General features: G+C 35.9%; 2 protein-coding genes across 2 annotated transcripts in view; both read right to left on the bottom strand.

Moving 5' to 3' along the window:
- Positions 1-1970: 1970 nt before the first annotated feature.
- Positions 1971-13513, bottom strand: LOC136042641 (uncharacterized). The gene is made up of 3 exons (XM_065727604.1): positions 11078-13513; positions 4815-5088; positions 1971-2356 (listed from the first exon to the last, which is right to left on the bottom strand). Exons 1-3 carry the CDS (start codon positions 13511-13513, stop codon positions 1974-1976), a joined length of 3093 nt encoding a protein of 1030 aa, XP_065583676.1. The 3' UTR covers positions 1971-1973.
- Positions 13514-14087: 574 nt separating this feature from the next.
- Positions 14088-27290, bottom strand: part of LOC136042642 (mitogen-activated protein kinase kinase kinase 4-like) — a 35104-nt gene continuing 21901 nt past the window's right edge. The window contains exons 3-5 of the mRNA XM_065727605.1: positions 26273-26575; positions 22639-22949; positions 14088-14330 (exon numbers count right to left, since the gene is read on the bottom strand). Of these exons, the coding sequence (XP_065583677.1) occupies positions 14096-14330; positions 22639-22949; positions 26273-26575 (849 nt within the window). The 3' untranslated portion in view covers positions 14088-14095. The remainder of the gene's footprint in view (positions 14331-22638; positions 22950-26272; positions 26576-27290) is intronic.

The following is a 27290-nucleotide window of genomic DNA, read 5'->3' on the forward strand; positions in this document are numbered from 1 at the left end:
CTATGGGGATATTGAATTTTCTATGAAGAGAGCGCCAGATTTCCAAGCATCATTTAAAAACCGATCAGAAATTGAGTAAAAAAAACGATTTCTTTCAACTAAAAGTAAGGACCAACACTAAAACTTAAAATGAACAAAAATTATTACGTAGATGACGGGTTCACCCCGTAGTCAATAACTCGCTCTTTGCGCTAAAGTTTTTTTAGTACTTTCAAACGAGCTGATTCTTCTAATTAAACGGCTTTCGTGATTCAGGGGTCATTCTCAAATAATTGGAACAAAATTCAAACTTCAGAATTAATAGCGAGGTATTGACTAGAATATATAAATACTGAATATAAATATAAATAATTTAATACTTGAATATAAATATTTTAAACTTTAATAAAAAGTTCTCAGAACCGTTATTCGTTAGACAATTATCAAGTATCCAGTTACAACACAAGCCTATTGAAAAGGTTATAACCTGAAAACAGCCAGCTAAATCGAATAAGCAAGGTTGTTCTTTTAATTTTAGATTTTACTAATTATAATGGCGAGAAATCCTAGACATACATAAGCCTAAATAAGCAATTTCATCCTTTTTTTCAAATACACATCTATACGATTTTTTTCCCAAAAGAGCAAATGTTTAGAAATTTCATTTGCCAGGTAGCAGTGTACATAAGAAACAAGGCGTGGTCAAAACATTTATTGAAACCATAATTTATCTATTTGTAGTTAAGTCAGCAGGTAGATGGGTTATCCCATTAAGCAACAAATGAGCTGTGCAAAATTCTTAGTTTTCTGGAACTTAGAGCACCGACGCCTCAATTAATTATAGCTGAATATATTGCAGCTCAATTTAAAGTTTCGCGTTCTCCAAGGAGAATCTCACGGCTAAGCTATTACGAATATAATTCTGGAAAAAGAGTATTCCTCATAGTTAAAATTTACTTAAAATACCAAGGACAGTGGGAATAAAATTTAATCGTCTGAAATGGTTAAGTGGAAACCTATCCAACCACTGATCTTATAAAATTAGGAAAAAATTCAAAATTGAAATTTTAATTCAACAACAACCTCAGTATGCACGTATTCAAACTTTGTTTAGCAGCGAGTGCCAGGTTTTAAAATTTGAAAAAGGGAAACGTGGCTGCAAAGCCAGCTACAGATAAGTTAAAATACTTGGAACCAAATTGCTTAAAAGGATTTGGCTTTCTTTCAATCTTCAGAAATTAAGAAATTGTTAATGTTTGAGTTTCCATGGGCGAAAAGTGTAGTCAAATTTATGACAAACATTGGCCAATTGACCTAAGATGGGTCAAGGAATTTTTTTTCCATATTTATGTCATTTTTATTTCAAAGCACATTCTCTCAAAGAGAAACGTGGAAGACAGCATTTGATATTCTGCGGAGTGATATGAGCACACGAGTATATAAGTATATGAGCATAACACTTCATGATCACAAAGCACAAAAGCTTTTAAATCGAGATTTCACAGATTAATTGAGAAACTGTGCAATTAGTATTTGATGCCATACCCCATAAACTGAGTAGCAGGATCGATTAGCTAACTACATCTCCAAGCATCTGATTTGGTTCAAAACACGCTTCAAGGTTTTCAGTTTTTAAAAACATGTCTTTTCCTTCTGTTGCTCGCAAAAATGGTTAGAAATTTTTTTTTAGAACAATATCGTCCAACAGAGTCTCAAATACCTTGACAATCTTCCTTCAAGCAGCTCTTACCACTCACAGCCAAATAACTCGGACAGGCAGGTAGAGGACGGTGGAGGAGGTGTTCGGGTCTGGTGACTCACGAAAAAACATCAAGTTATTCTAAATATTCCAATTTTACCTATAGTTCACCTATCTTTTTCTATTTTAACCCGCCCCATTCCCTATGATTTCCCAGATTTTCAAATTTCTAAGAGCCATTTTTCAGCCCCCCCCCCCCCGTAACGAAAATATTAAGAAATTAATGCCTCTTGAATTATAAAAGCCAAGAATTGGTTCTTACTTTAAGCTGATGCAAAGACTCAGCAACTGTAGGATGGGCTGGTTTCGCTTCCTCAATAAGGGAGATTGAATCTCCCATCAGCTTCTGGAAAAACCTCCTCTTTACTGGTAGGTCCTGTGCAGAGTCGGTAATCATTAACAGACCTTCGCATTGAACCTCTTCAACGTTGAGATGCTCTTTTCGAGATTCAATAACAACAGCTTCTCCTCTATCTCGTCGCACTTCATGATTTCCTGCATTCAGGACAATAAGGTATCCGTCTTCGTTAGCTGATTCAGTTGAGTTTTGTCCTTCATCCCAGAAGCAGTCCAAATTCATTAATCGCATGATATATCTGTTGAGCCATCTGACACAGCCTGAAATAAACAAACGAAAAATATACTGTATCTTAGATGGCAACGGTAGAATCGTTTTCAGAGTATTGAGCAGCACAGATAGAGAGCGGGAGTTGGAAAACCATTTAGGAGCTGTAGTTATCCGTGTGATTTATGATTTTGGTAATTTTGTCCCTCGATCTGCAACTGAACATATTTCTTCAAATTTTATATGAGAGGAAATAGATCTGAACAAGGTGGGGGAGGAGTGACAATAAGTTTTTCACATCTGAATGATTTATTCATTTTTCATCGCTTAAAAAATCGGCCTTTCAGTAATCAGAGCATTCAGATCTTGCTTTGAAGGGGTTTGAGCTTAGAGAGAAAAGGAACAAAGGATGAAAATTTTGTCCCTCGATCTGCAACTGAATAAATTTCTTCAAATTCTATATAAGAGGAAATAAACCGGAACAAGGTGGGAGAAGAGTGACAAATAAGGTTCTCACATCTAAATAATCTATTCACTTTTTATCACTAAGAAAATCGGCCTTCTCAGTAATCAGAGCATTTAAGCTTAGAGAGGAAAGGAACAAAGGACGAAAATTTTGTCCCTCGATCTGCTACTGAATATATTTCTTCAAATTTTATATGAGAGGAAATAAATCTGAACAAGGTGGGGGAGGAGTGACAATAAGATTTTCACATCTGAATAATTTATTTATTTTTTACCACCTAAAAGATCGGCCTTCTCAATAATCAGAGCATTTAGATCTTGCTTCGAAGGGGTTGGAGCTTAGAGAGAAAAAGAACAAAAGATGAAAATTTTGTCCCTCGATCTACAACTGAATACATTCCTTCAAATTTTATATAAGGGAAAATAAATCTGAACAAGGTGTGGGAGGAGTGACAAATAAGGTTCTCACGTCAGAATAATGTATTAATTTTTTATCACTTAAAAAATTAGCCTTCTATGTAATCAAAGCATTTAGATCTTGCTTCGAAGAGGTTTGAGCTTAGAGAGGAAAGGATCAAAGGATGAAAATTTTGTCCCCCGATAAGGGGTGACAATAAGGTTTTCATATCTGAACAATCTATTCATTTTTTATCATTTAAAAAAATCGGCCTTCTCCGTAATCAGAGCATTTTGATCTTGCTTCGAAGGGTTTGAGCTTAAAGAGGAAAGGAACAAAGGATGAAAATTTTGTCCTTCGATCTGCAACTGAATATATTTCTTCAGACTTTATATAAGAGGAAATAAATCTGAACGATGTGGGGGAGGGGTAACAATAAGGTTTTCACATCTGAATAATTTATTTATTTTTATCACAAAAAAATCGGTGTTCTCAGTAATCAGAGCATTTAGATCTTGCTTCGAAGGTGTTTTAGCTTAAAGAAAATTTTTGAAACATTGAGTCTTTAAAGAAAATAAACCATGTTAAACTTGAATAAAATTACTTGTAAATTAAATTACTTGTAAAGTAATTTGAAACGAGAGCTGGGGGTCATCACATCTGTACGAGTATAACGTAATAAATAATGTATAACGCAAAATGACAACTTTATATACGATATATAGCATAATTGCAGTTATAAGAGAAGTTATAAACCATCACTTGTTTCCAATTTTGATGTCTAACACCATTTTAAATTGTTTTTTCCCCTTTTAACCCCATATTCACCCTTACATTCTTTACTTGAATCTTTGACTATAATCATGTCGTATTAATAGTTATTTTGAATTAATTTTAAATTACAGGTATTTATTGTCGTTCCCTTTTAAATTTGTGTCTTTTTTACACTTTTTACTTTTGCTTCATTATTTTTTTTTTTCCAAGACATGCAATTTCAGCATTGTCGGTGTGTGAAAGCTATTTTATTAACGAAAACTATTAAAAACCATAAAAAAGGCCAATACTTAAAAATCATTTCAACAAATAAAACTTTTTGCCTGTGAAAGCTATTTCATAACAAAAAATAATCTTATATGAACACTAATAGAAATCTTTGCCGATGTAAAGGTAAAAAGTAGAGAGTTACTACACAGTAGTAACGCCTTATTTAGAATATTACAAGATGTTTTACGTTTTCTGTATGTAGTTTTTGGTCTTACAGGGGGTAAAAAAGCTACTCCTTCTTGCCCCCTCCCCTTGTGGGTAATCCTGTCAGTAAGTAAGTAAGACGGCACTAGACCCTTAAGGTCCAAACTGACCTTGCTGATCTCCGTTTCGTGGCCTTTCAGCGAGGAAATGCAATTTGGGATTGGGGACCAGCCATCCTGTGTTTTCGCACACTCTTCTGCTTACCTTCTCCAGTTACCCATTTAGAGCTGGGTCGGCTCTGGCTAAGCTTACAGAGTCACACCACTGACCCACATCCCAAAACAAACAACTGGCTACGCTTGGGAACGAGCCCGTGCCCCGTGAACAAAGAATTCTAAAACCAGCGCACCAACCACTTAGCCAGGACGACCTCGGTACTCTTGACATAACTTCAAGATTACCTGGTACATAGAGACGATATTGAGTAGAAATATTTGTTTCCACTCTGACATGGCCAGTATCAAGCAGTTTTTTAATGACTTCTTTTGAAGGCCGAGAAAGTTGAAATTCCGACGCTCTCTTTAAGTCTTGCTGCAACTCTCGCACAAAAGACAACATCTGCAATGCACGTTCCTTGGTTGTGAAAAATACTTTTTGAACATGTCTAAACATGTCAAGTGCAGCTTGCTTCCCTGACACCTCCTCAAGCTGAACATAATTTCTGCCTTCATTTAACTGTAAATATTAAAAAAAAATTAGTTTTCAAAAACAAATATTCTACTGCAGTATTTTACCTTTTTTGTGTCTATCGTCTTAACTCGTACCTCTTTACTTTTACCTCGTTCTGCATCTTCTGTGCACCATTTTGGAAGTAGTAAATCCCACAACTTTACGTACATTTGGCAAGTTCAACACTAAATAATGAATTTTCTTGGATTCACTATTAACTGAGTTGAACTAATTGCATCTGAGTATAAACGTGAAATACAAAAGTTTGGATGAAAGTAGTCTATACAAGCGTGTATGATATTGATAGTTGCACCAGAACGTGCTAGATATGATTGTCGATAACTCTCTTGTTCCCTTTGTCTCTCTTTTAGTTGTTGATTGTTGGTAATTCTCTTGTTCCCTTTGTCTCTCTTTTAGTTGTTGATTATTGATAATTCTCTTGTTCTCTTTGTCTCTCTTTTAGTTGTTGATTTTTGATAATTCTCTTGTTCCCTGTGTCTCTTTTTTAGTTGTTGATTGATGAGAATTCTCTTGTTCCCTTTGTCTCTCTTTTAGTTGTTGAAAGTTGATAATTCTCTTGTTTCCTTCGTCTCTCTTTTAGTTGCTTTAGTTGTTTTACATGGGAGTTGTTTTTCAAGGAGAATATTATGTTTTGTGTGGTTGTTTCTTAAGATGCAAACGAAAGAAGTTGTTTTTTATTGTCTTTTTTAGTTATTCTGCATGCCTTCACAATTAACTGAGTGGAATTGCTTAATTCAGAGTAGACATCTATCTATATATATAAAAATAAGTTGTCTGTGTGTGTGTGGGTCTGTCGGGTGACGTCATGTTTGTGTGTCGACTGACGTCATGTTTTCGACTGACGAAATTACAGACCGGGACATCGAGACACAAATGACGACCGGGACACCGGCACATAGGGAATATAAATGACGACCGGGACACTCAAAGAGAAAGCGACCGGGACACAAGGAATGTTCGATTAGCAATCACCATCAACAAAGCACCGGGACACAAATGACGACCGGGACACAATGTTCGATTAGCAATCACCATCAACAAAGCACCGGGACACAAATGACGACCGGGACACAGGGAACATAAATGACGACCAGGATACTCAAAGAGAAATTACAGACAGGGACACCGGAACACAAATGACGACCGGGACAAAAGTGACGACCGGGACACCGGGACACAGGGAATATAAATGACGACCGCGGCACTCAAAGAGAAATTAGAGACGGGTTGTGGAGCTGCCTTTCAAAACTAGTTGTCTCTTTTGTTGTTTTTTATTAATTATTTTGCATGTAGTTATATACAGGTCTAACTGCATTGGATATCTGATAATGTATATTTTTGCGATCGAAGTTGATTAGCGAAAAAAAAATAATTATTCTGTAGTCTTATTCTGTATAGTTCTCTGTAAACTTATTCTGTATAGGTCTACTATTCTAACAAGTAGGGAGGTCGGGAGAGAAATATTTTGGCAGAGCAAAGTACAAACTCAAATGAAACTCAAACCTTGGGCAAGTCAACATTCCAGTGGAGGAACTATAGATCATTTATATTTTCTGCTACTTTTGCTGTTGCCATTCTGGAGTAAGAAATCACACGACTTTGTTTACTTCATGCAAATCAAGCCCTAGATGGAAAGTTTCCAGGAATTTACTATCAAAAGAGTTCCCTACACTATAATTTACTCGCCATATTGTCGCCCTACCCATCAGTTATGAAGTATGAAGGTATGAACTTAAGAACAATTTTTTTCTTTTTTAGCACATTTGGAGATAAAAGCGCTTTATTATAAACCAGTTTTAGCTTGTATACTACTAATTTAAAAAAGTAATGTCAACCTGGTCATTAAATGGGGGTTAAATGTCTACAGCTTCCCCCCCCCCCTCTTTTTCTAAGTATGTTTAAAGATAAAAGTGTTTTACCATAAATTTTCTTGTAGTTCATGCAACATTAAAGCGAAAAAGATTTTAAACCTATTAATTCTATGTTGATAAAATTCCTAAAACTCCAAGCGATTTTCTTAGTCTCTTTTAGCATATTTAGAGATAAGAGCGTTTTAGTATAAGCTTTTTTAGTTTATTTACCAGTAAATTAAAAAAAATAATAATAATTTCAACCTGGTAATTGGATGCAGGTTAAATATCTACAACTTAGACTATTTTTTTATATCTTTTAGCACATTAGGAGATAACAGCGTTTTATTATGAATACTTTTTAGCTTATATGCTACTAAACTGAAAAAATATTTTAACCTAATAATTTTACATAGGTTAAATGTAAACAAACAATTTCAGCCTGATAACTGGAGATGGATTATTATCTGATAAATATAGATAACTCTGGACAATTTTCTTTTTTTTTCACGTTCGGAGATAAGAGTTTTAGCTTCAATCTATTTTAGCTTATTAGCTAGCAAATTGAAGAACAACAATTTCAATATGATAAGTGGATGTAGGTGAAATGTCTACAATGTTAAATGATTTTTTTTTTTTAGCACATTTGGAGATGAAAGCCTTTTATTATAAATCTGTTTTATCTTAAGTACAACAAAATTATAGAACGCTTTCGACCTGTTAATTAAATGTGAGTTAAACGAGAGCTTTAAACGGTTTTCTTTATCTTTTTGTGACATTTGGAGATACCGACGTTTTATTACGAATTAAATATAAAAAAACAAGGTTTTTTTTAACTACAAGTAAGGAGCGACATCAAAACTTAAAACAAACAGAAATTATTCCGTATATGAAAGGGGTTGTCCCTTCCTCAACGCCTTGCTCTTTATGCTAAAGTTTGACTCTTTCTCACAACTCTACCTTTTAAAACAATAAAAAGCTTTAGCATAAAGAGCGAAGCGTTGAGGAGGGCCCTTTCATATACGGAATAATTTCTATTTGTTTTAAATTTTAGTGTTGCTCCTTACTTGTAGTTAAAAAAAACTTATTTTTTATTTAATTTCTGACCGTTTTTGAAATAATGCATGTCTTGATTTTGGCTCACCACACATGAATAATTAAAACGAAATTTGCATATTATTATTTTTTTTGCTACATGACTTTCTCATTGCTTTGATTGGACAATTTTGATAAAAAAAGGGGTGGGGGAGGAGGCTTAGTTGCCCTCCAATTTTTGGTTACTTAAAAAGACAACTAGAATTTTTTATTTTTTTATGAACGTTTTTATTTTAATAAATATACGTAACTTATGAATTAACTTACGTAACAAACTTCTACATTTGTATATTTTTACGACCCCCGTCAATACCTCGCTCTTTACACTAAAGCTTGAATTTGTCCCAATTCTTTAAGAATGACCCCTGAATCACAAAGGCCGTAGAATAAGTAGTTGAAATTACTAAAAATACTTTAGCGTAAAGGGCGATGTATTGTGGAGGAGACGAACCCTCTTACATACGTAATAATTTCTGTTCATTTTAGGTTTTAATGCTGCTCCTTACTTCCAGCTCAAAAAAATGTTTTTTCATTTATTTTCTCATTTTTTTTTAATAATTCTAGAAAATCCTAGGGCCCCTTCATGGAAATTCTTTTCCCTCATGACAAATTCCTCCGTGGAGAGATCCTCCCGCGTAACCCCCTCCCCCAAACCAACCCCACCTCTCAACGCAAAAAAATCCCCCTGAAAACGTCTGTACACACCCCAATAACCATTACTATATGTAAACAATTGTCAAAGTTTGTAACTTCCAGCCCCTCGTCCGGAGACTATGGGAAATTAAGTCGTCTCAAAAGACATAATTATTAGGTTTTTTGACTATGCTGAACAAAATGGCTATCTCAAAATTTTGATCCGGCGAATTTGGGAAAACATGAGCTTGGGAGGGGACCTAGGTGCCCTCCAATTTTTTGGTCACTTAAAAATGGCACTAGAATTATTAATTTCCGTTAGAATGAGCCCTCTCGCGACATTCTAGGACCGCTGGGTAGATACGACCACCCCTGGAAAAAAAAAACAAGAGCTAATAGCTCATATGGCACTTGTGACGAGGTCGGAAGAGCGAAGACCTCATATGGCATAGGCTATAGCGAAATTCTAAGAATCAATAGATTGATTAAAAATTATTTTGGAAGGTCTTTTTTTTCACTGATTGATCCCACCTTCTCTCCTCTCAGTGGCACCAATAAATCAAAACAAAAACCTTTTTAACATTTACAAAACCTAGATGCCACATACTCTTCAATTTACTGCAAAATAGCAGCCGAAGAATGGTCTTCACATTATTTTACTACTACCCCTAAACCTCAGGCAAGTCTTAGGGAAAACCAGAGACCTGGCAGGGTAATCATCATCACTACAATGATTGTCCAGACTATACATTAGTGGGTTGAAGTCATACGTAACAGGTTTAATTATACGTCCTTCAGCATTAACAACATCTAATTTTTTATGAGAACAAAATAAGTTACTTCCAGAGTGAGGGAGTAATTAAGATTTAAAAATAAAACAACTATTTTCCGTTAATTTTAAAATGGTTTACTGAAGTTGCAACAAAAATATTAATACAGCATAGTTCACGAGAAAGTTTTTGGTTTAGGAATCAAAACACTGAACAATATTTTTCCCCTTGTGTTGTATTCTTTCATTTAGGAGATCTGCGCTCCTTTTTGTTTTGACAGGTGATAAATGAATTGAACTGAATTGAATAATATTTTGCAATAAAGGAGTTATGAGTGTCAGATATTTGTAAATAAATTTGTAACTCAGCAGGTATTCGTTTAGTCAAAAACTTAGAATTTATAACTTCAATTGGAGTTAGCCTTAAAAAAGTTTTTAATTTATATAACTACCAAACTAGCGAAGATAGGGGTCCTGCCATGGCAAGACCTTACTGAATTTTTTTTTTTTTTTTTTTTTTTTTTTTTTTTTTTTTTTTTTTTTTTTTTTTTTTTTTTTTTTTAACTGGGAGACTTGGCACAATTTTGTCTTTATCTTACGTCTCCAATCTGATTGGATATATATTAAATCTGACTTATATAAGTCTTTTGGGGCGTTTGAGGGTGGAAACTCCAGCCTTATTTGTGGCAATAAATCTTCGTTTTATGTTTGGCTTCATTGTTCATTTTAAAACATATAAATGAGAACTCACTTAACATGGCAAAACAAAAAAGAAACTATTAAAAAACAACGGGCCAAAGCCAGTAGAAGGGAAAAGAAGAGTAGTCAAACGGACATTTAATTTGTATCCAATAAGGCGTCCTCAGCGCGGAGAGATAAAGAATTCAAAACTTAAAAAATAAAAAAAAGAATCTAAAATCAAAGAAGAATAAAGAAAAAAAAATGATCAAACCAAATATTTACAAGTACTATGACCAAAACCCGGAAGAAAAAGACAATAACAATATAATGTGGCACTTATATGACAAATACAAAATGCTGCTTCTGTGTAAAGATCTTCTTCTTTGTTTTGTTTATTTTAATTCTTTTTTGTTTGAATATTAATGTCTTCATTCATATTAATTCCTGCTCTTATAGGTTTCCGATTTAACTAGTTTTTGCTTGTTCATAAGTTATAAAATCGCTCTTTACTTATCACGGAATAGAACACTTTTTAATTCATTCAACACGGAGTAAATTGTGGTTATCTTATGTGATTATTATATTACTTCATTATTTATTATTCATTCATTCACTAGTTATGTCATGAAAAAAAAGCCCTCATATAAAGTAGCTTCTGTTTCCATTCACATTCCCAGCTCCTGAGATAACAGACTGTCTGTAGTTTTAACTATAAAAGGAAAATTTTTCTAAGTGCTAAATTATAAACAACTTCGGCAGTACCTTGCTGCTGTGAGCAGCATTTTCCATCAATAAATACTATGTACATTCAGTCCAGTTTTTCAAGTCCCTGCAAGAATGGTAAAGAATATCAGACAAGCCCCTAGATTTGGGATTGCGACGAAATCCCACAAAAAAAAGTGAGACTATATACACCCTCTCTTGATGCTAAAGAGACAAAACTTACCTCTAAACCTCTATAAAGCAGAGGTCCGATTGCACGAAGGAGTTCAGACGCCATCTCAGCAAAGGCCACACCAGCATGGACTTCTCCTTTGGGTATATGAACAGCAGTCTGACGGCAGTAGGTCGTCCACTCGTCCTCAAGTATGTATCTTGAAAAGGCAAAGGATTCTGTTGATTTTGCTTCAGCAGCAACAAGCTGCTTCAAATAGTTCGTGTAGACTTGGAACGTTTTCTTCAATGCATCATTATAAACGCTCAAATCTTCCATATTCCTTGTCTTCATCATATCATCGCTCTCGAAATTTATGACACTCAATCGCTCCAAAATAATCAACTTATACTTGATAGAGTAGGTTAATAAGAATTTCGTTTCTTTAATAAGCTCCTTTAAGCTAAGAGCAGAGGGTTTATCAATTACTTGATCTAAATAGAGATTCATGCAATCAAGCTTTAAAATCAGTGGAATTCTACAAATAAAAATATATTGTGCCTCATAACTAGGTAGATTCATGGCTAAAAACTCTTCTGATTTTGAACCATAGCGTTGCTCTTCCGGCAATCCTTCACAAGATTTAGGAACTGGCAACAGTGTCTTGTAAGTCACATCAAACATTGCTATATTAAACTTATCGATCCATTCAATAAATTTTCTTAGACCTTTTGATTTTAGTTCTTGTTCAACAAATGGATGATAAAGCGTTCTATTATTATCAACAGTATAAAGATCTAATTCTTTCGCTTTTTTAAATCCATCCTCCATTGGATATGACAATAATCCGCGTGAAAAACATGAAGGGAGAGATGTAGACGATTCAAACGATTCTTCATCTGTTTTACTTAGTTGACCAGTCGGTGGATCATTATTTTTCAGACCAATCGACTGGTTCTCGGAGTCTTTGATTATGGGGTCACTTTCGACGTTTACGGATTTGGCAGCTGCGAACGATCTTCTTTTCAGTCCGCTCTTGCTACAAACTGATTTTATCTCACATTGTTGTTGCTTATCAAACTTGACACCAACCCCATTGCCAGAAGTAAATTCATCATCAATATCCTCACTATCCATGCTTGTAATACTTGACCAACGACTACTTAGCTCGGAGTCGTTAGGGCAAACACTACTACCGTCAGTTGTAACTTCCGAAAATAAAGAGCCTTGACGGCGAAACAACCTTCCTTTGTTCTTTAACTCAAATAAATTGGTCTTCATTTCAGAAGCATTAAAAGGAGCAGAGACACGAGTCATATGATTTGTGCATGGACATCTGCTTGCTTCATCCAATGATTTGGTCATAGAATCATTTTCCTCGGATTCCCTTGTGCTTGGACGGTACTTGCTCAATGAATCGGCTATTTTGCAGGGTCTTGAAACTTCTGGTAGACTGGGTTTAGATTCTAGTGGAGGCAACTGTTCTAAAGCCGTTTCAACAGGTAAGGCTCTATCAACAAGGTCTGCTACAGAAAGTGACTGATTGATTTTTGTGCTTGCGGAGGGAAACAGCTTCAAGTTGTCTTCACTTGAAGACTTTTCTCTTGAAGCACTTGACGATGCACCGTGTTTTTGAAACTTCAGACAGCAAGAAGTCTCTTTATCAGTCAATTTTATCAATTTTGAATCAGCAGCGTCAGTAAAATCCATACTCGTAACTTTCTTATGCTTTTCATTTGCACTCTCAGAGCTTTTGACGTTTACACTTCCATCATTCACGCTTTGAACATTATCTAAAGATTGCTCAGGCGGATCAGTCATTGTGACTATCCTATCATTATCTTCTTGATCATTTTCCGTACTGTCCATAAGTGGTTCGAAGTCAAAAGTAAGCGGTTTAATTGAACGCCCATCAATATTAACAACATTTAATTTAATTTTTGGTGAGAACAAATCCTTTGGTTCAACATTCATTATGAGTGTATTTGTACTTGTATCATAATTAGCAGTGGCATTGATAGATGGGCTGCTTGTCTTCAATGGACCATCTTCTGAAAAAGGAGGGATGTCGGACTGAAAAGGTTCAAGCTTTTTTGGAATTTGCCACTTCTTCTCATTACTTGGTACGGTGTACACCACCACATAATTATCTTCATCCCAGGGACGATCAGAAGAAAATATTTTTACCTGACTTGATTCATCGTCAGAAGGGGTTTCATAATCAGAAGGTAATAGAGGGCTCAAATTGTTTCCAGAAGTACTGCTGTGAATAGCTGGCATATCCATATTGTGTCCGTTATATTTTTTATTGGTTTCAATTTCTTCCTCAAAATTTTGGCACGAGTCAATATGATATTTTTCAGCAGAATTCGATGAATTTATATCGTCACTACCCTTTGAAAAAGTTATACTAGATCTTCTGTTTGAACCATTTCCTCTGCTATAGACTGCTTGCATTCGATCTTGTTTTTCAACTGTATCTCGATGATCAAAATCCGTTACCTGCATGTTATTACTAATTGACAGGGAAGCATTTGGGTTATTACTATCAAATTTTATATTACTATCCTTTGAAGGAGAAGTGACTACATTTTTTGAAGAAGGGATGTCAGGAGTTTTTCTCAAATCATTGGCTCCAATGTTGTCTTCTCGATTCGGAGTTTTAGCTATGTCATCTAGTATTCCCACTATGTCACAATGATCAACACTAGTATCTCCTGCAAAGCCACTATTTGATATGGAAATATTTCCACTATCACCCTCAAGTTTTCCAGATTCATCCTCATTAGTAGTCAATTCAACTTCTTGCTGTGGAAGTTGAGGTATTATAGGGTTGTGACCTTGATTGTTTGTGTCTCGATTTAATGTGTCATCTTTCTGCCCAGTCACGTTAACGTCAGTTTCATCATTGAACTTACTAACATGAGCTATTTCGTCATCTTGATGAATACGAGGCTCTCCTATAAAATCGCTAGAGGAAAGTGAAGTATTTCCACTATCACCATCAAATTTACGTGTTCATTCTCTGCTGGAAAAATTACCACCGGGTCTTTTTGATCCCCTCCATCTCCGAAATAAAAACCCCTTACTTCATCTGAGACTGACGGGGGTCCAGGGGGCAGGCTCTAAGGTTGTTGTCGGTGTGTTAGTACTCCTTTCACTTTGTACTTCCATTAAATTTGACAATATATCATCCATGACTTGGTCGTTTTTTTCACCATCTGACAATTTCTCTTCAAGAAAAAATCTTACTTTTGAATTGCTCCTTCTATAAATTTTTCCACTTCCTACAACCTGAATGTCTTCCTTAGTATCATGAAGATGCCTGAAAAAGATTAAGATTTGATAGAATCACTTTTGTTTTACTATTGCTTAGGGCATGAGAGTACATATGGTTTATAGTAATTTTCATAAATATATTAAGTAAGGGATTTTATCATACAGCTGTGTGTTAGACTAAATATAAAATTTTCCTCTGTCGTTCTCATTTTATAGGGTTAGGCTTAAATGGATTTGGGCCCTGGCTACAATAAAAAGTTTACATCATACATTTGCAATGGATAAGAACTATATAACGGGATATAATTTATATGCACAATGAAATAGGAACATTATAGCACACAATAAACAACAAAGAGAGATAAAACTCTACAAAAAAAAACCTCAAACGAGACTACGGCCAGTAGAGAGGAAAGACTAAAACAACGCCAATATTTCGCCTGTATGGGCGTCAAACTAGGCTCAGCACACGATAAAAAGAAAACTAAACTAAAAACAGATAAAACCACCACCAATAATAATAAATACAATTGTCGCTACTGATCCACGTAGGGAAAAGAAGCTATTCGAGTTACTTCAATGAGAACATCAAAGCAACTGAGAAAAAATTATGAAAACTGAAACTTAGTTAACAATTCTGTTGCGAAATAATCCTCTTGTAAGCTAATATTGAAGCAACTCTTTTTGGTCTAGTAGGTAATCTTGTCCCCTGGTGATTGTGTAAAATTTTAATTCCCTTATTGACTATTGGCTCATTTTTTAAAAGAAAATCATAAATTGGGTCAAGATTTAAATTCCCTGTGTCTCTATTTATTGAAAGATTAGCAAATGTATGTTTTTTAATTTCCATAGCCTCCCTTGCCCACTGAGAAAACCCTCTATCATTTGAAATAGCTGTAGCCTCATCAAATCGTATAAAATGTTCGGGATGAAAGATTGTATGTTCAGCTAGAGCCGAAACAAAAGTTTCAGGAGGCTTTCTTAATTGTAGGGTTTTTTCTATTGAGTTGCGATGCTCAATAAATCTTTCAGTAAATTGTTGGTACTAGCATAAAATTTTCCACAAGAACAAGGAATTTTATACACTCCACGAACTAAATCTCCCCGGGTTAAATCCTTTCCAGAATTAAGAAAAGTACCTAAATGGTCTCACTGATAGGAAACAACTATCAATATTATGTTTACATAAAATTTGTTAAAGCATCTTCCCCAAAGTAGGTACATAAGGCAAAGAAATGAACCTTTTCGGTTTATTTTTAATTTTGTGCACTGTGAAACCCCAATAACCCTATTGTTGTGTTTAATGCGTCAATTTTTTATTATTTTATCAATGAATTTAATCGGGTAGCTATTACAAAATATAACATCCCTCAAATACAACAAATCAGAATCTAAAAACTCCTGAGAACAAATTCTGAAAGCTCTATCCACCAGTGCAATCACAACCCCCCGTTTCACTGAAGTAGGATGGCACGAGTGAAAGTTCAAATACCTATCACTGTGTGTAGGCTTTCTATATACTGAAAAAAGTAAATGGAGATCAGTTTTAATCAATAAGATATCAAGAAAAGGTAGTTTGTCATTTTCTTCAAACTCCACTGTAAGTTTTACATTTTTGTAAAAACTATTTAAATGTTTATGGAAAAGGTCTAAAGACTCTAAACCGTGTTTCCAAATGCAAATCACATCATCCATGAAGGGGAGAGCCTAAAATTGTGTATAGCGGAGGTTTCAATAGATTCCATGAAGAGATTTGCCAACAAAGGGGAGAGAGATGCTCCAACAGCCAAACCAATTATAGACATTTCCTCCTGTAATTAATTGCAATAAATCTACATGCCATTTTTAATGTCTAAAAACGTAACTAATCCTTACTAATTGTAAACTAACTGAATTTTACTAGTTTTACTAATCTTCAGCTTCATAAATTCGAGATATCAAAAATGCTTCTCAAAGTATATCGATTTTTTTTTTTTTGGGGGGGGGGTGGGTGGGGGGGGGGTGTTGCAAAATAAAATAAAAACTAATTTTAATGACCTTTTTTTCTTTTGGATATGTGCAAACATGTACACCAAATATAAATTATTACTATTAACCATCCTTCTTTCCCTCTATCAGCTTATCCGTTTGGTTTCCCTAGCCTGAAGCATTTCAGATTACTAGTGTAAAAGGAATTATCGGAACAGTTGCTATTGCTATTAATTTTCTTACAGAAACAGGGTTCCACTTATAAATTGTTTAAAAGTTACAATTGCACTCGCATAACAGCACTGTACTTGCATGAATACTACCCAATGCACAAACCATTGGATAGGCTAATGCAAGTAGAAAAGTACTTAATTTGAGGTATGCTTTGTAGTTTACCTCTTTTTACTCTTTTCAACTTAATCATGTAAATTACTTTTCGAGGCATCCAGCATATACTACAAAAGAGTTCGAATATCAACTCCTCCAATTATTTGCAAGAAGTTAACTAGATTTAAACAAGAGGTTGAGCCAAAGCCATTCAAAGGGGGGCGACCGGGTGAGCTGCCCCGGTTGCCATGACTAGGGGTGCCGCGGCTTGGGGATTTCCCACTTTGATACAATTTCTCACTTTGATTCGGCTTTTTTTTTTCTTATGCTTGAGTCAGGAGGGGGCGTTATAATTAATTTTTTCCGGGCGTCACCAACCCGAGGAACGGCTCTGGGTTGACCAGATCCTCATTATTGTCCCCAAGCATCGACAACGAGTAAAGACCTGCGTTAACGCGAAACCTTTCAATTTACTTTCCAAGACATTGCCTGCTTTCCCCAATTTCAAAGTTATCTCTTAATGCCATAAACTTTTTTAGATCATTGCCATGCATCATAGTTAGAAAAATAAACCCCCCTTCATATCTCCTTTATGCTGTAATAAAGTCATAGCAATGTCAAATTCAAAGTTAAAAGTACTATTTCTTTACTTCTTGAATAATATTCTTCCTAAATACTATCCGAAATCATTTTACGAGCTCAAGTGTCAGCTGATCGTCACAAAGACTGAGGACCCATTAGCGGATCCTCCCAGGGTCTAGCTATCATCGAGAGATGTCAAATATTAATGGTTTGACTGTGAAATTCGACTGAAAAGACAGTGAAATTTAAAATTCCTTTTGTCAGTGAGCTTGTCAATAAAAGCGGTAACAACCCAGGGAACACCCAGAGCAGTCAAATTGCTCAAATGATAATTCCTTTCAGGAGCTTTCAGCATTTTCCCAACAGGTAAGATAGAAGATTATTAGAAGCTGCCCTTTCCAGAATTTTAAAAAGAAAGTTCCACTCCATTTAATTGAAAAAAACCAGATTCACACTATCTGTTTATATAAGCTTCATTAAAACTTAATATCTCTATCTCCAGCACAAGACGCGAGAATTTAGAAGATTTTTACTTGGATTTTTGGGAGAGCTGCGCCAAGTTGAAGTTTCTTTTTTTTATGGCACTTGGTATTAACCAAGTGACATATAGCAGTCGCCAATTCTGTCGGTCTGTCGGTCTGTCTGTCGGTCTGTCTGTCGGTCTGTCTGTCGGTCTGTCTGTCGGTCCCGGTTTTGCTACTTTAGGCACTTCCAGGTAAGCTAGGACGATGAAATTTGGCAAGCGTATCAGGGACCGGACCAGATTAAATTAGAAATAGTCGTTTTCCCGATTTGACCATCTGGGGGGGAGTGGGGGCCCGGTTAATTCGCAAAAAATAGAAAAAATGAAGTATTTTTAACTTATCAGCGGGTATTTGGATCTTAATGAAATTTGATGTTTGGAATGATATTGTGTCTTAGAGCTCTTATTTTTAATCCCGACCGGATCTGATGACATTGGGGGGAGTTGGAGGGGGAAAACCTAAAGTCCCGGTTTTGCTACTTTAGGCACTTCCAGGTAAGCTAGGACGATGAAATTTGGCAAGCGTATCAGGGACCGGACCAGATTAAATTAGAAATAGTCGTTTTCCCGATTTGACCATCTGGGGGGGGGAGAAGGGGCCGGTTAATTCGGAAAAATAGAAAAAATGAAGTATTTTTAACTTATGAGCGGGTGATTGGATCTTAATGAAATTTGATGTTTGGAATGATATTGTGTCTCAGAGCTCTTATTTTAAATCCCGACTGGGTCTGATGACATTGGGGGGAGTTGGAGGGGGGGAAACCTAAAATCTTGGAAAACACTTAGAGTAGAGGGATCGGGATGAAACTTGATGGGAAAAATAAGCGCAAGTCCCAGATACATGATTGACATAATCGGAACTTATTTGCTCTCTTTGGGGTAGTTGGGAGGGGGGGAGTAAGTCTTAAAAATTAGAAAAATGAGGTATTTTCAACTTACGAACGGGTGATCGGATCTCAATGAAATTTGATGTTTAGAAGGATATCGTGTCTTAGAGCTCTTATTTTAAATCCCGACCGGATCTGGTGATGGGGGCGGGGAGTTGGGAGGGGGGAAACCTAAAACTTGGAAAACACTTAGAGTGGAGGGATCGGGATGAAACATGGTGGGAAAAATAAACACAAGTCCTAGATAGATGATTGACATAAACGGAACGGATCCGCTCTCTTTTGGGTAGTTGGGGGGGGGGGGGGTTAATTCTGAAAAATTAGAAAAAATGAGGTATTTTTTAACTTACGAATGGGTGATTGGATCTCCATGAAATTTGATTTTTAGAAGGATATCGTGGCTCAAAGCTCTTATTTTAAATCCTGACCGGATCTGGTGACATTGGGGGAAGTTTGGGGTGGGGAGACCTAAAATGATGGGAAACCCTTAGATTGGAAGGATTGGGATGAAACTTGGTTGGAAAAATAAGCAAAAGTCTTGCATACGTAATTTACATAATTGGAACGGATCCGCTCAATTGCGGGGGGGGGGGGGGGGTAATTCTGAAAAATAAGAAAAATAACGTATTTTTAACTTACGAAGGAGTGATCGGATCTTCATGAAACTTCATATTTAGAAGGACCTCGTAACTCTGATATCTTATTTTAAATCTCAACCGGATCAAACGTAATTGGGGGGGGGACAGTTGGGGGGACCGGAAATCTTAGAAAATACTTAAAGCGGTGAGATCAGGATGAAACTGGATGGGAAGAATAGAAACCTGTCTAAGATACGTGACTGACATAACTGGACCGGATCTGCTCTCTTTGGTGGAATTGGGAGGGGGGAGGTAATTTTGAAAATTGAGGTATTTGTAACTTACGAAAGGGTGACCAGATCTTAATGAAATTTGATATTTAGAAGGATCTTGTGCTATAAAGTTTAACTTTAGGTTCTGACCTTCTCACAAGTGCCAAATGAGCTCTTGGCTCTTCCGACCTCGTCCAAATGAGCTCTTGGCTCTTCCGACCTCGTACCATATGAGCTCTCGGCTCTTCCGACCTCGTCACAAGTGCCATATGAGCTCTTAGCTCTTGTTTTAATTCCAATGGGTAATTAAGAAAAAAAAATAAATCACACAGAGAAAAATTTTTCAATCCTTTCATGGATGTAAAGAACCACAATATTTACATTTTTAAATATAAATACTGAGAGTGGTCACTGATGGTTCTAGGCGTTTACCCCCCCCCCTCATGGCGTTTACCCCCTGGAAAATACCCCCTCCCAGAAAATACTACCCAAAGGAAAACACCGCCTCGGAAAATACCCCCGTGGAGAATGCCCCCCGCGGAAAATACCCTCTGAAATATAACTCCATGAAAAATAACCCCCAGAGCCCCCCCCCCTCCGTAGAAACTTACATAAATACAAACCCATCTTGAGGAGGAGGCAACCCCTTTCATATACGTAATAATTTCTATCCGTTTTAAGGTTTGTGGGTGCTCCTTACTTTCAGTTGAAAAACTTGTTTTTTATTCAATTACTTACCAGTCAGTATTTGTTGATGAGAAACATGCGTAAAAAGTTTTTTAACAAATACTACTTTTTAACAAAAATACTTTTTTTAAAAAGTACGTTTTTAACAAAAACTATCAGTAAGTAATTTAACAAAAAATTACAAGTTTTTAGACTCAAAGTAAAAAGCAACCACAAACCTACAGAAATCATTACGAATATGAAATGGGTTACCTCCTCCTCAAGACTTCGCCCTTTACGCTAAAGTTTTTTTTTATAAAATTTTAAAACAATGCTTATTATTCTAATTAAACGGCCAGTGTGTTTCAGGAATCGTTCTTAAAGAATTATGACAAAAGTCAAAACTTTAGCGTAGAGAGCAAGGTCTTGTGGAAGGGGCAACTCCTCTCATGTACTTAATAATTTCTGTTCGTTTTCAGTTCTGATGTTGCTCCTTACTTTCAGGTGAGGAAACTTGTTTTTTAAATTTAATTTCTGATAGTTTTTAAGTAATACCGGAAATTCCGGCTCTATCTCTATGAAAAATTCCGGTACTTGTGTATTATACGCCACTCATTCAAGTTTACGGCGTATAACACTTAAGAACAAAGCGGTTTCTATGTTAGTTTTTTCGTTACCTTAGAAACAAACCTGGGCTATATATTTCCACATGAGGGTGGGGGGGGGGGGGTTAAAGTACATTGGGTCTGTATGCACAATGAGTTAGGTACAATTATTCTGCATATTACGAAGTGAGAATTGTTTTCTTACTTCAAGTTGTCAAAATACTTCTCCACTCCCCATATGTGCAGATATATAGCCCAAATTATTCATTTTCCATCTATTCTGTTACTTGTCTTTGTCTTGTCTCGGACTAAACTGGAAAAAGCTAACGAAGAAACTGATTTGTTCTCGAGTTTTACGCAGCGTAAACTTGACTGAATGGCGTATAATACACAAGTACCGAAATTTCTTCCACCTACGGAAAAAAACAACAACAAGACTCAAACAAAATTCTCGAATTTGGAAAGCCCTATTTTCAGGGGGCGGGTAAACACCAGTGATTACCCCCCCCCCCCCCAATCTTACCTCTCTTTGATCAAAATAATTAACTAAATATTTCCCTGTTTCTTTCCTCGGGGAAAACCAGACCATAATAAAAAAAAAGATTAAAGAATAAAAAACTATTCTTTTGTAAAGGTTTTTTGTTTTGTCAGGTTTTAGTTTTCTGTAATCTAGACTCCACAAGTTTTGGCAAGACCACCCAATCAATTCTAAAAGTATTGCGACACAAACTGACAAAGCTTATGACGGACAACATACGGTTATCCTTTAAGGTACCGTCTCACCTTAATGAAAGATCAAAGCTTTTCGCTCTCCACTTCCCGACATATGAGCCTCGTGACGACTATCCAGCGACACATTGATAATGTGTAAATTATTAAATTTACATTAGCTGATCACAGGCTCAGTATGACAGACATCAGCTGATCACAGGTAGAGTATGATCGATTAACAGGAGAAACTTGAATATTTCAGCAAGAGATCCTATCCCTAAATTACACAGCATCTCTTCTATGAAGATGGAACAAATGGATATTAGTAACGACATTAGGGTTATTTTCAAATTATTGGACACTTCTGCTTCCGGAAACAGATTTAGTTTGTTACTGGAAGAAACAAAGGAATAACAACAACTAGAATTCACTGTTAAACCTCCTTCCTTGGGACTCGAGAACATTGCCTCCTGTACAATAAGTGGGCCACTTCCCACTGAGATAAAATTCAAGTTAAGCGGGAGTAGTGGGGGCGGGGGTAGTTTGTCTTAGCAAGAAGACAGTACAGTCACTGATGGAAAGACACTGTGGTCTTTACAGTCAATTACCGTACATAATGCACTTGTTTAGACACAAGGGGTACCTGTAAACATCACGAGGGCATCGTTTCTAAATTTCTTTAATAGATAATTTTCGTTTTTCTTATGATGTCACTTGAGAAACAAAAAGGGTGGTAGTACTTGATTACAAATTGTAGAATAGTTGAAAGAATTTACAGATGTAGGTTGATTATTTAATTCAAAAGTCTGACCTCTACTAATAGCTAGTGACTGGTTGTTCCTCAGCCATGCTTGTTTTAGTGTTATCAGGTTTTTGAATAATTTATTTTGGCGTTATCGTAAAAGGAAAATTATTACCAATTGCCAAAATATTGATGTAATTTTGTCTGAGAAGTTATTTGACAAGCTGTACAAGGTCTTTATTTTATTTCAAGGCCTTGCCACAATCTGATCAGGCCCGTTGCATAGTCGTACTTTTCGTTATTTTGTCTTTATTTTATATAAAACTAGTCTTACTCCTACATAACTGCCATAAAGGGCAAAGCTGTGTAGAAAAATAGTGTAGATGATGATAATGATGAATAGGCATGATTAAAAGGAATTGGCAGGATATGCTAAAATGAAGCAGAATAAGGCCAGCTGATTATTCACAGTTAATAAAACTGAGGAACTTACGCTGGTTGATCATTCCCATCTGATTTCGTGTAGTTACCAGGTTCACTAAAGCTTCTCATTAGCTTAATTGTTGAAATCCTTTCATCAGATTCTTCTTCTTCTAGTGAAAGATTCCACACAGGCCATTGCGGCCATAAAACTTTGCTACTCGTATTATGGAATATTGACCCAACAATATCAATTCTCATTCTTAGCGTCCTTATAGTATTTAACCAAACACAAAGAGATTTGAGACGCCCAATAAAGCGTTCAGATCTGTAAGTAGGGTAGTTCAAGCCCACTGCTTTGCTTGATGGGTAAAGTAACTCGATCTAAAATAAAAAATATTAATCAAGAAAATACTTTTCTGAACTGTTTGGATCCAAAGAACGAGGTAAAAATTTGTAACCACCCCTACCCTCTTAGTTGTCAGGTATGGAATGTTAGGGAGTGCATCGGCCTCACCCTTCAAACGAATTAATTTTGCTTCAATTTCATGACGTTTCCTTCTCTCTATTTTGAACTGTTGTTTAACTTGCCACAAAAAGGTAATTATATACACGGCACAGGTGGAGACCCTCAGATCAAATTCACGTCCGTTTACCTAAAATATATGGAGAAAAAAAGTAAGAGATCCTCCGTCAACGGTAGAATCCGTGGACCTTGAAAGTAAAGTCAATCCTTGAACAAATGACATTTTCATTAAAAAAAAAATGGTGGTGTTCTGTTTTAATACTATACAAAATAAATAATAATAAATAATAAAAAAAAACAAATTAAGGGTATTGCAAAGTGAACTGCATATTGTTCAAGTTATTTAACTGATAATAAATTTCTATGATGATTATTTGGAGGGTGAAAGCTAACAGCGACTTCCGCATTAAGCAACGTACATGGAAAAAAATATTTATAAATACAAAAGTAAAATTTACTTTATTTTTGTTAGAAAGGCAAAAACAAGTTATCACACTTAAGATTTTAAAAAAACATATTATCATTGGCTCTTATTGGCTATTATTATCCCACGTTATTGGCTCTTTGTAATATCAGGCAACACAGTAAAACTGGGGTATCTTAACTTCTAAATGCGTTGCCAAGATATACTCTAAAGTCTCAGCAAAACAACCTCCTCGTAGTTGCCAGACATTGGGTGTTACGGTGTGTGTCAATCTCGCCCCTCCAACTAAGTTGAATTTTTGGCGTTTATGAAGTTTAAGATAAAAAGTGCTTTACTCTTTCTCATAAAAACGGGTCAATATTTAAAAAAAAAAATACGTTTTAACATAAACCTTTTCAAACATAAACACTTTAGGAAATGGAAGTACCTTTAACAGGGCCAAATCAAGAAGAAGGGAGGAGGGATTGCTCCACTTAAATTTAGTGTTTGGGCTAAATAAGCGAAACTACCATGAATGGATTTATAATCTCAATTAGGGCATTTGAAGGTATTTCCAAGGTACTTTTTCAACTGTACTTGGCCTATCTCACTTGCACTAAAAATTGAGGCACTTGAAAGATTCTACGAGAAGAGCCCTAATTTTGGAAATGAAAGTCAAAGTTAAATTAAAATTCAGCGCCACATTGCCAAGGCACACAGCTTCTAAGCAGTTTTGCGACTCCAATCACCTTATTTATGTTTGGTCGGTAAATATCAAATTTCATTAAGGTCCGATCACCCATTCGTAAGTTAAAAATACCTCATTTTTTTCCTCTCCCTCTAGCCCCCTAGATGGTCGAACCGGGGAAACGACTGTTACCGAGTCAATTTATGCAGGTCCCTGACACGCCTACAATTTTCATCGTCCTAGCACGTCCAGAAGCACCGAACTCGCCAAAGCACAGGAAATCCCCCCCCCACTCCGTTCCAATTATGTCAATCACGTATCTAGAACTTGTGCTTATTCTTCCCATCAAGTTTCATCCCGATCTCTCCACTCTAAGCGTTTTCCAAGATTTCCAGTTTCCAAGATTTCTGTTTCCCCCTCCAGCCCCCTAAGTCCCCGGATCCAATCCGAATTGAAAATGGAGCATCTGAGACATAAGATCTTTCTGTTTGTCAAGTTTCAATAAGATCCGATCACCCATTCGTAAGATGAAGATACCACAATTTTTGCGCTTTCCAAGATTTCCGGTTTCCCCCTCCAACTCCCCCCAATGTCACTGGATCTGGTTGGGATTTAAAATAAGAGCTCTGATTTTTCTAAACATCAAATTTCATTAAGATATGATTACCCGTTCGTAAGTAACAAATTGCTCATTTTCTAATTTTTCAGAATTCCCCCCCAACTCCCCCAAAGAGAACGGATTCGGTCCGATTATGTCAGTCACGCATCCTGGACTTTTTGTACTTATTCGTCCCACCAAGTTTCATCCTGATCTATCCACTCTAGGTGTTTTCCAAGATTACTGGTCCCTCCCTCCCCCCAACTCCCCCCAATGACACTGGAGCCGATCAGGATTTAAAATAAGACATCTGAGTTGCGAGGTTCTTCTAAATATGAAATTTCGTTAAGATCTGATCCCTCTTTCGTAAGTTAAAAATACCCAACAACATGGATTGACAATCCTTCCATGATTATGTTTCAACCAACATGCCTGCCTTTCAGCAAAAAATGGCAGGGAGAGAGGGGTTGTTTGGGAGGGGAAGTGCAGTGTCCCACCTTGAGTTACCAATCATACAGTTAGCATTGTTTAGGCAATATATCACTGATTATAAAAAAATATTATTTTGACTACTAAAAAACTTTAGAATCTAGTGTCGGCGTACAAAAAAATCACCTTTTTCCCCTAATACATCACGCATTGTTCTGGAGAAAAACTAAATATTTCAAATTTTGATCCAATTCAAATAAAATTCTAATATTCGTTTTTAATTCGTTCTGGAGTTGTCTTGATTCTTACTCAAAAACCATGAAAAACCACGTCAACCTGAAAAATATCCTTTTATTTTCAATATGCTCAAAAGTATATAATGTATTTTGAAATATTGAATTTATTCACAAGAATTAAGATATGGATTCTCAAAAACTACAATTCCATTTCAAGCAAAACTCCCCTTTCCAATTTCAAATGCTGGACCAGTTTAGTGTTGATTAATTTAAGCACCATCTAATGGGTGCACAATTTTATTTAGATCAGTTTAATGGTTTATCAAATTTCTTCAATCTAGTCATGTTGAATGTGTTACAGTATTTTTTAATTATCCATATAATTCATGATGTTCATGGAATTTATACCCCTTAACTTTGTTATTATTATTTTGCCTTTTGTGCTAACATATGTTTTTTCAGCAAGTATATTTGTTTTATACATTGCAGTGACAAGAAATTTGCTTTAAGCTCGACGAAGGAGGACTTATTAGATGTTTTCCAGAGGAACTGTGTACGGATTAGTTCGGGTACGCGCCTGACTGACCGTATTTCAAAAAGTAATCTGTACAAAAAATGTGTTTCTATCCTGCTTTCTAGGGCTATAATGTCAGGCCGAAGAATTTAAGGGAAATTGCAAATCCTTTGAAGGGCATAAAGAGGGAGGCTCAAATAGATTGGGATGGAGGATGCGCGTGGGTCGCTGTGTTGGTCTCAGGCTGCTTGGTGCTGCAGTGAGTTGTTAGTAGTAGTAGCATAAATTTATAAATAAGATAAGAAAAACTCACCTTTTCAATTTCATCTAATATATCGCACACAATCTTCATGGCTCGACTCTGGTGCATCAAGCAAGACTGACAATAAATAGACAGGCATCCATCACATTGGGGCATAGGCCCAGAAAAATCACTCAATGGCAGGTCAATTCTTTCATACTTGAAGTTCAAAAGCTTATCAATAATTGGGCTGACTTTCTCCCTTTCGCTTGATAAATATTCATGCTGCTCTGATATAGTTCGTCCATTATGCCATGCCTGTAGCTCAAGCCAAAGATTGTCTCTGTAGTTTGGATATGTAGAATCTTCACTAATCTACAAGTTTGAAATACATTAATACGAAGAACGACATACAAATTTAAAATACATGCATATGTATATATATATATATTTATATATATATATATATATATATATATATATATATATATATATATATATATATATATATATATATATATATATATATATATATATATATATATATATATTAATTTTAGGAAAAGCTTAGGAATGACAAAAAAAGCGTAGCACGAAATACAAAAGGGCAGATGTCCTTTAATTCAGAAATCACTTTGATGGTAAGAAAATTTCTTCATGTAAAAACAAGGCCCTAATCTGGCCCTGCATTGATGATACACATATTGAGTGGGTAAGGTTGAAGGGCTACATTCATTGGGGCTTGCATTGCCAAACACTAGATGGCAGAAGGCTATTTACGTAAATAACAGTTTCACTGTCTCAATGTCCTTCTCCCCTCTCCATTCACTACAGCCTTAGGCGCCAGCAATCATAGTCTGATGTCACCTCCCTCCTATCGCTGCGCTCCGTGGCCAGCAGCTAGGACCATCAGTCATCACACGCTTATCATGATGATAAGCGTGTGAGGCTTCATCCAAATTCTGGTTTTTGGGTTCAGCTTTGTTATTTCTATTTCTTTAACATTTTTATATCTTTTTACAGTTTAATTTACACTTCCGTAATTCAGTAATTTTCAAGTTTCTAGTGTGAATAGTATTTGCTACAAATC

The sequence above is a fragment of the Artemia franciscana genome, unplaced genomic scaffold, assembly GCF_032884065.1.
Source record: "Artemia franciscana unplaced genomic scaffold, ASM3288406v1 Scaffold_1656, whole genome shotgun sequence".
In the NCBI taxonomy this organism is placed as follows: Eukaryota; Metazoa; Arthropoda; class Branchiopoda; order Anostraca; family Artemiidae; genus Artemia; species Artemia franciscana.

Bases quoted from the DNA above. Each gene is read 5' to 3' on its own strand.
- LOC136042641 (XM_065727604.1), bottom strand. From the start codon at position 13,513: ATGCAGGTAACGGATTTTGATCATCGAGATACAGTTGAAAAACAAGAT. The intron at 5,089-11,077 runs GTAAGTTTTGTC...TAATATTTACAG, and splicing joins TGCTTTATAGAGGTTTAGAG to TTAAATGAAGGCAGAAATTA. The intron at 2,357-4,814 runs GTAATCTTGAAG...TGTTTATTTCAG, and splicing joins ATATCGTCTCTATGTACCAG to GCTGTGTCAGATGGCTCAAC.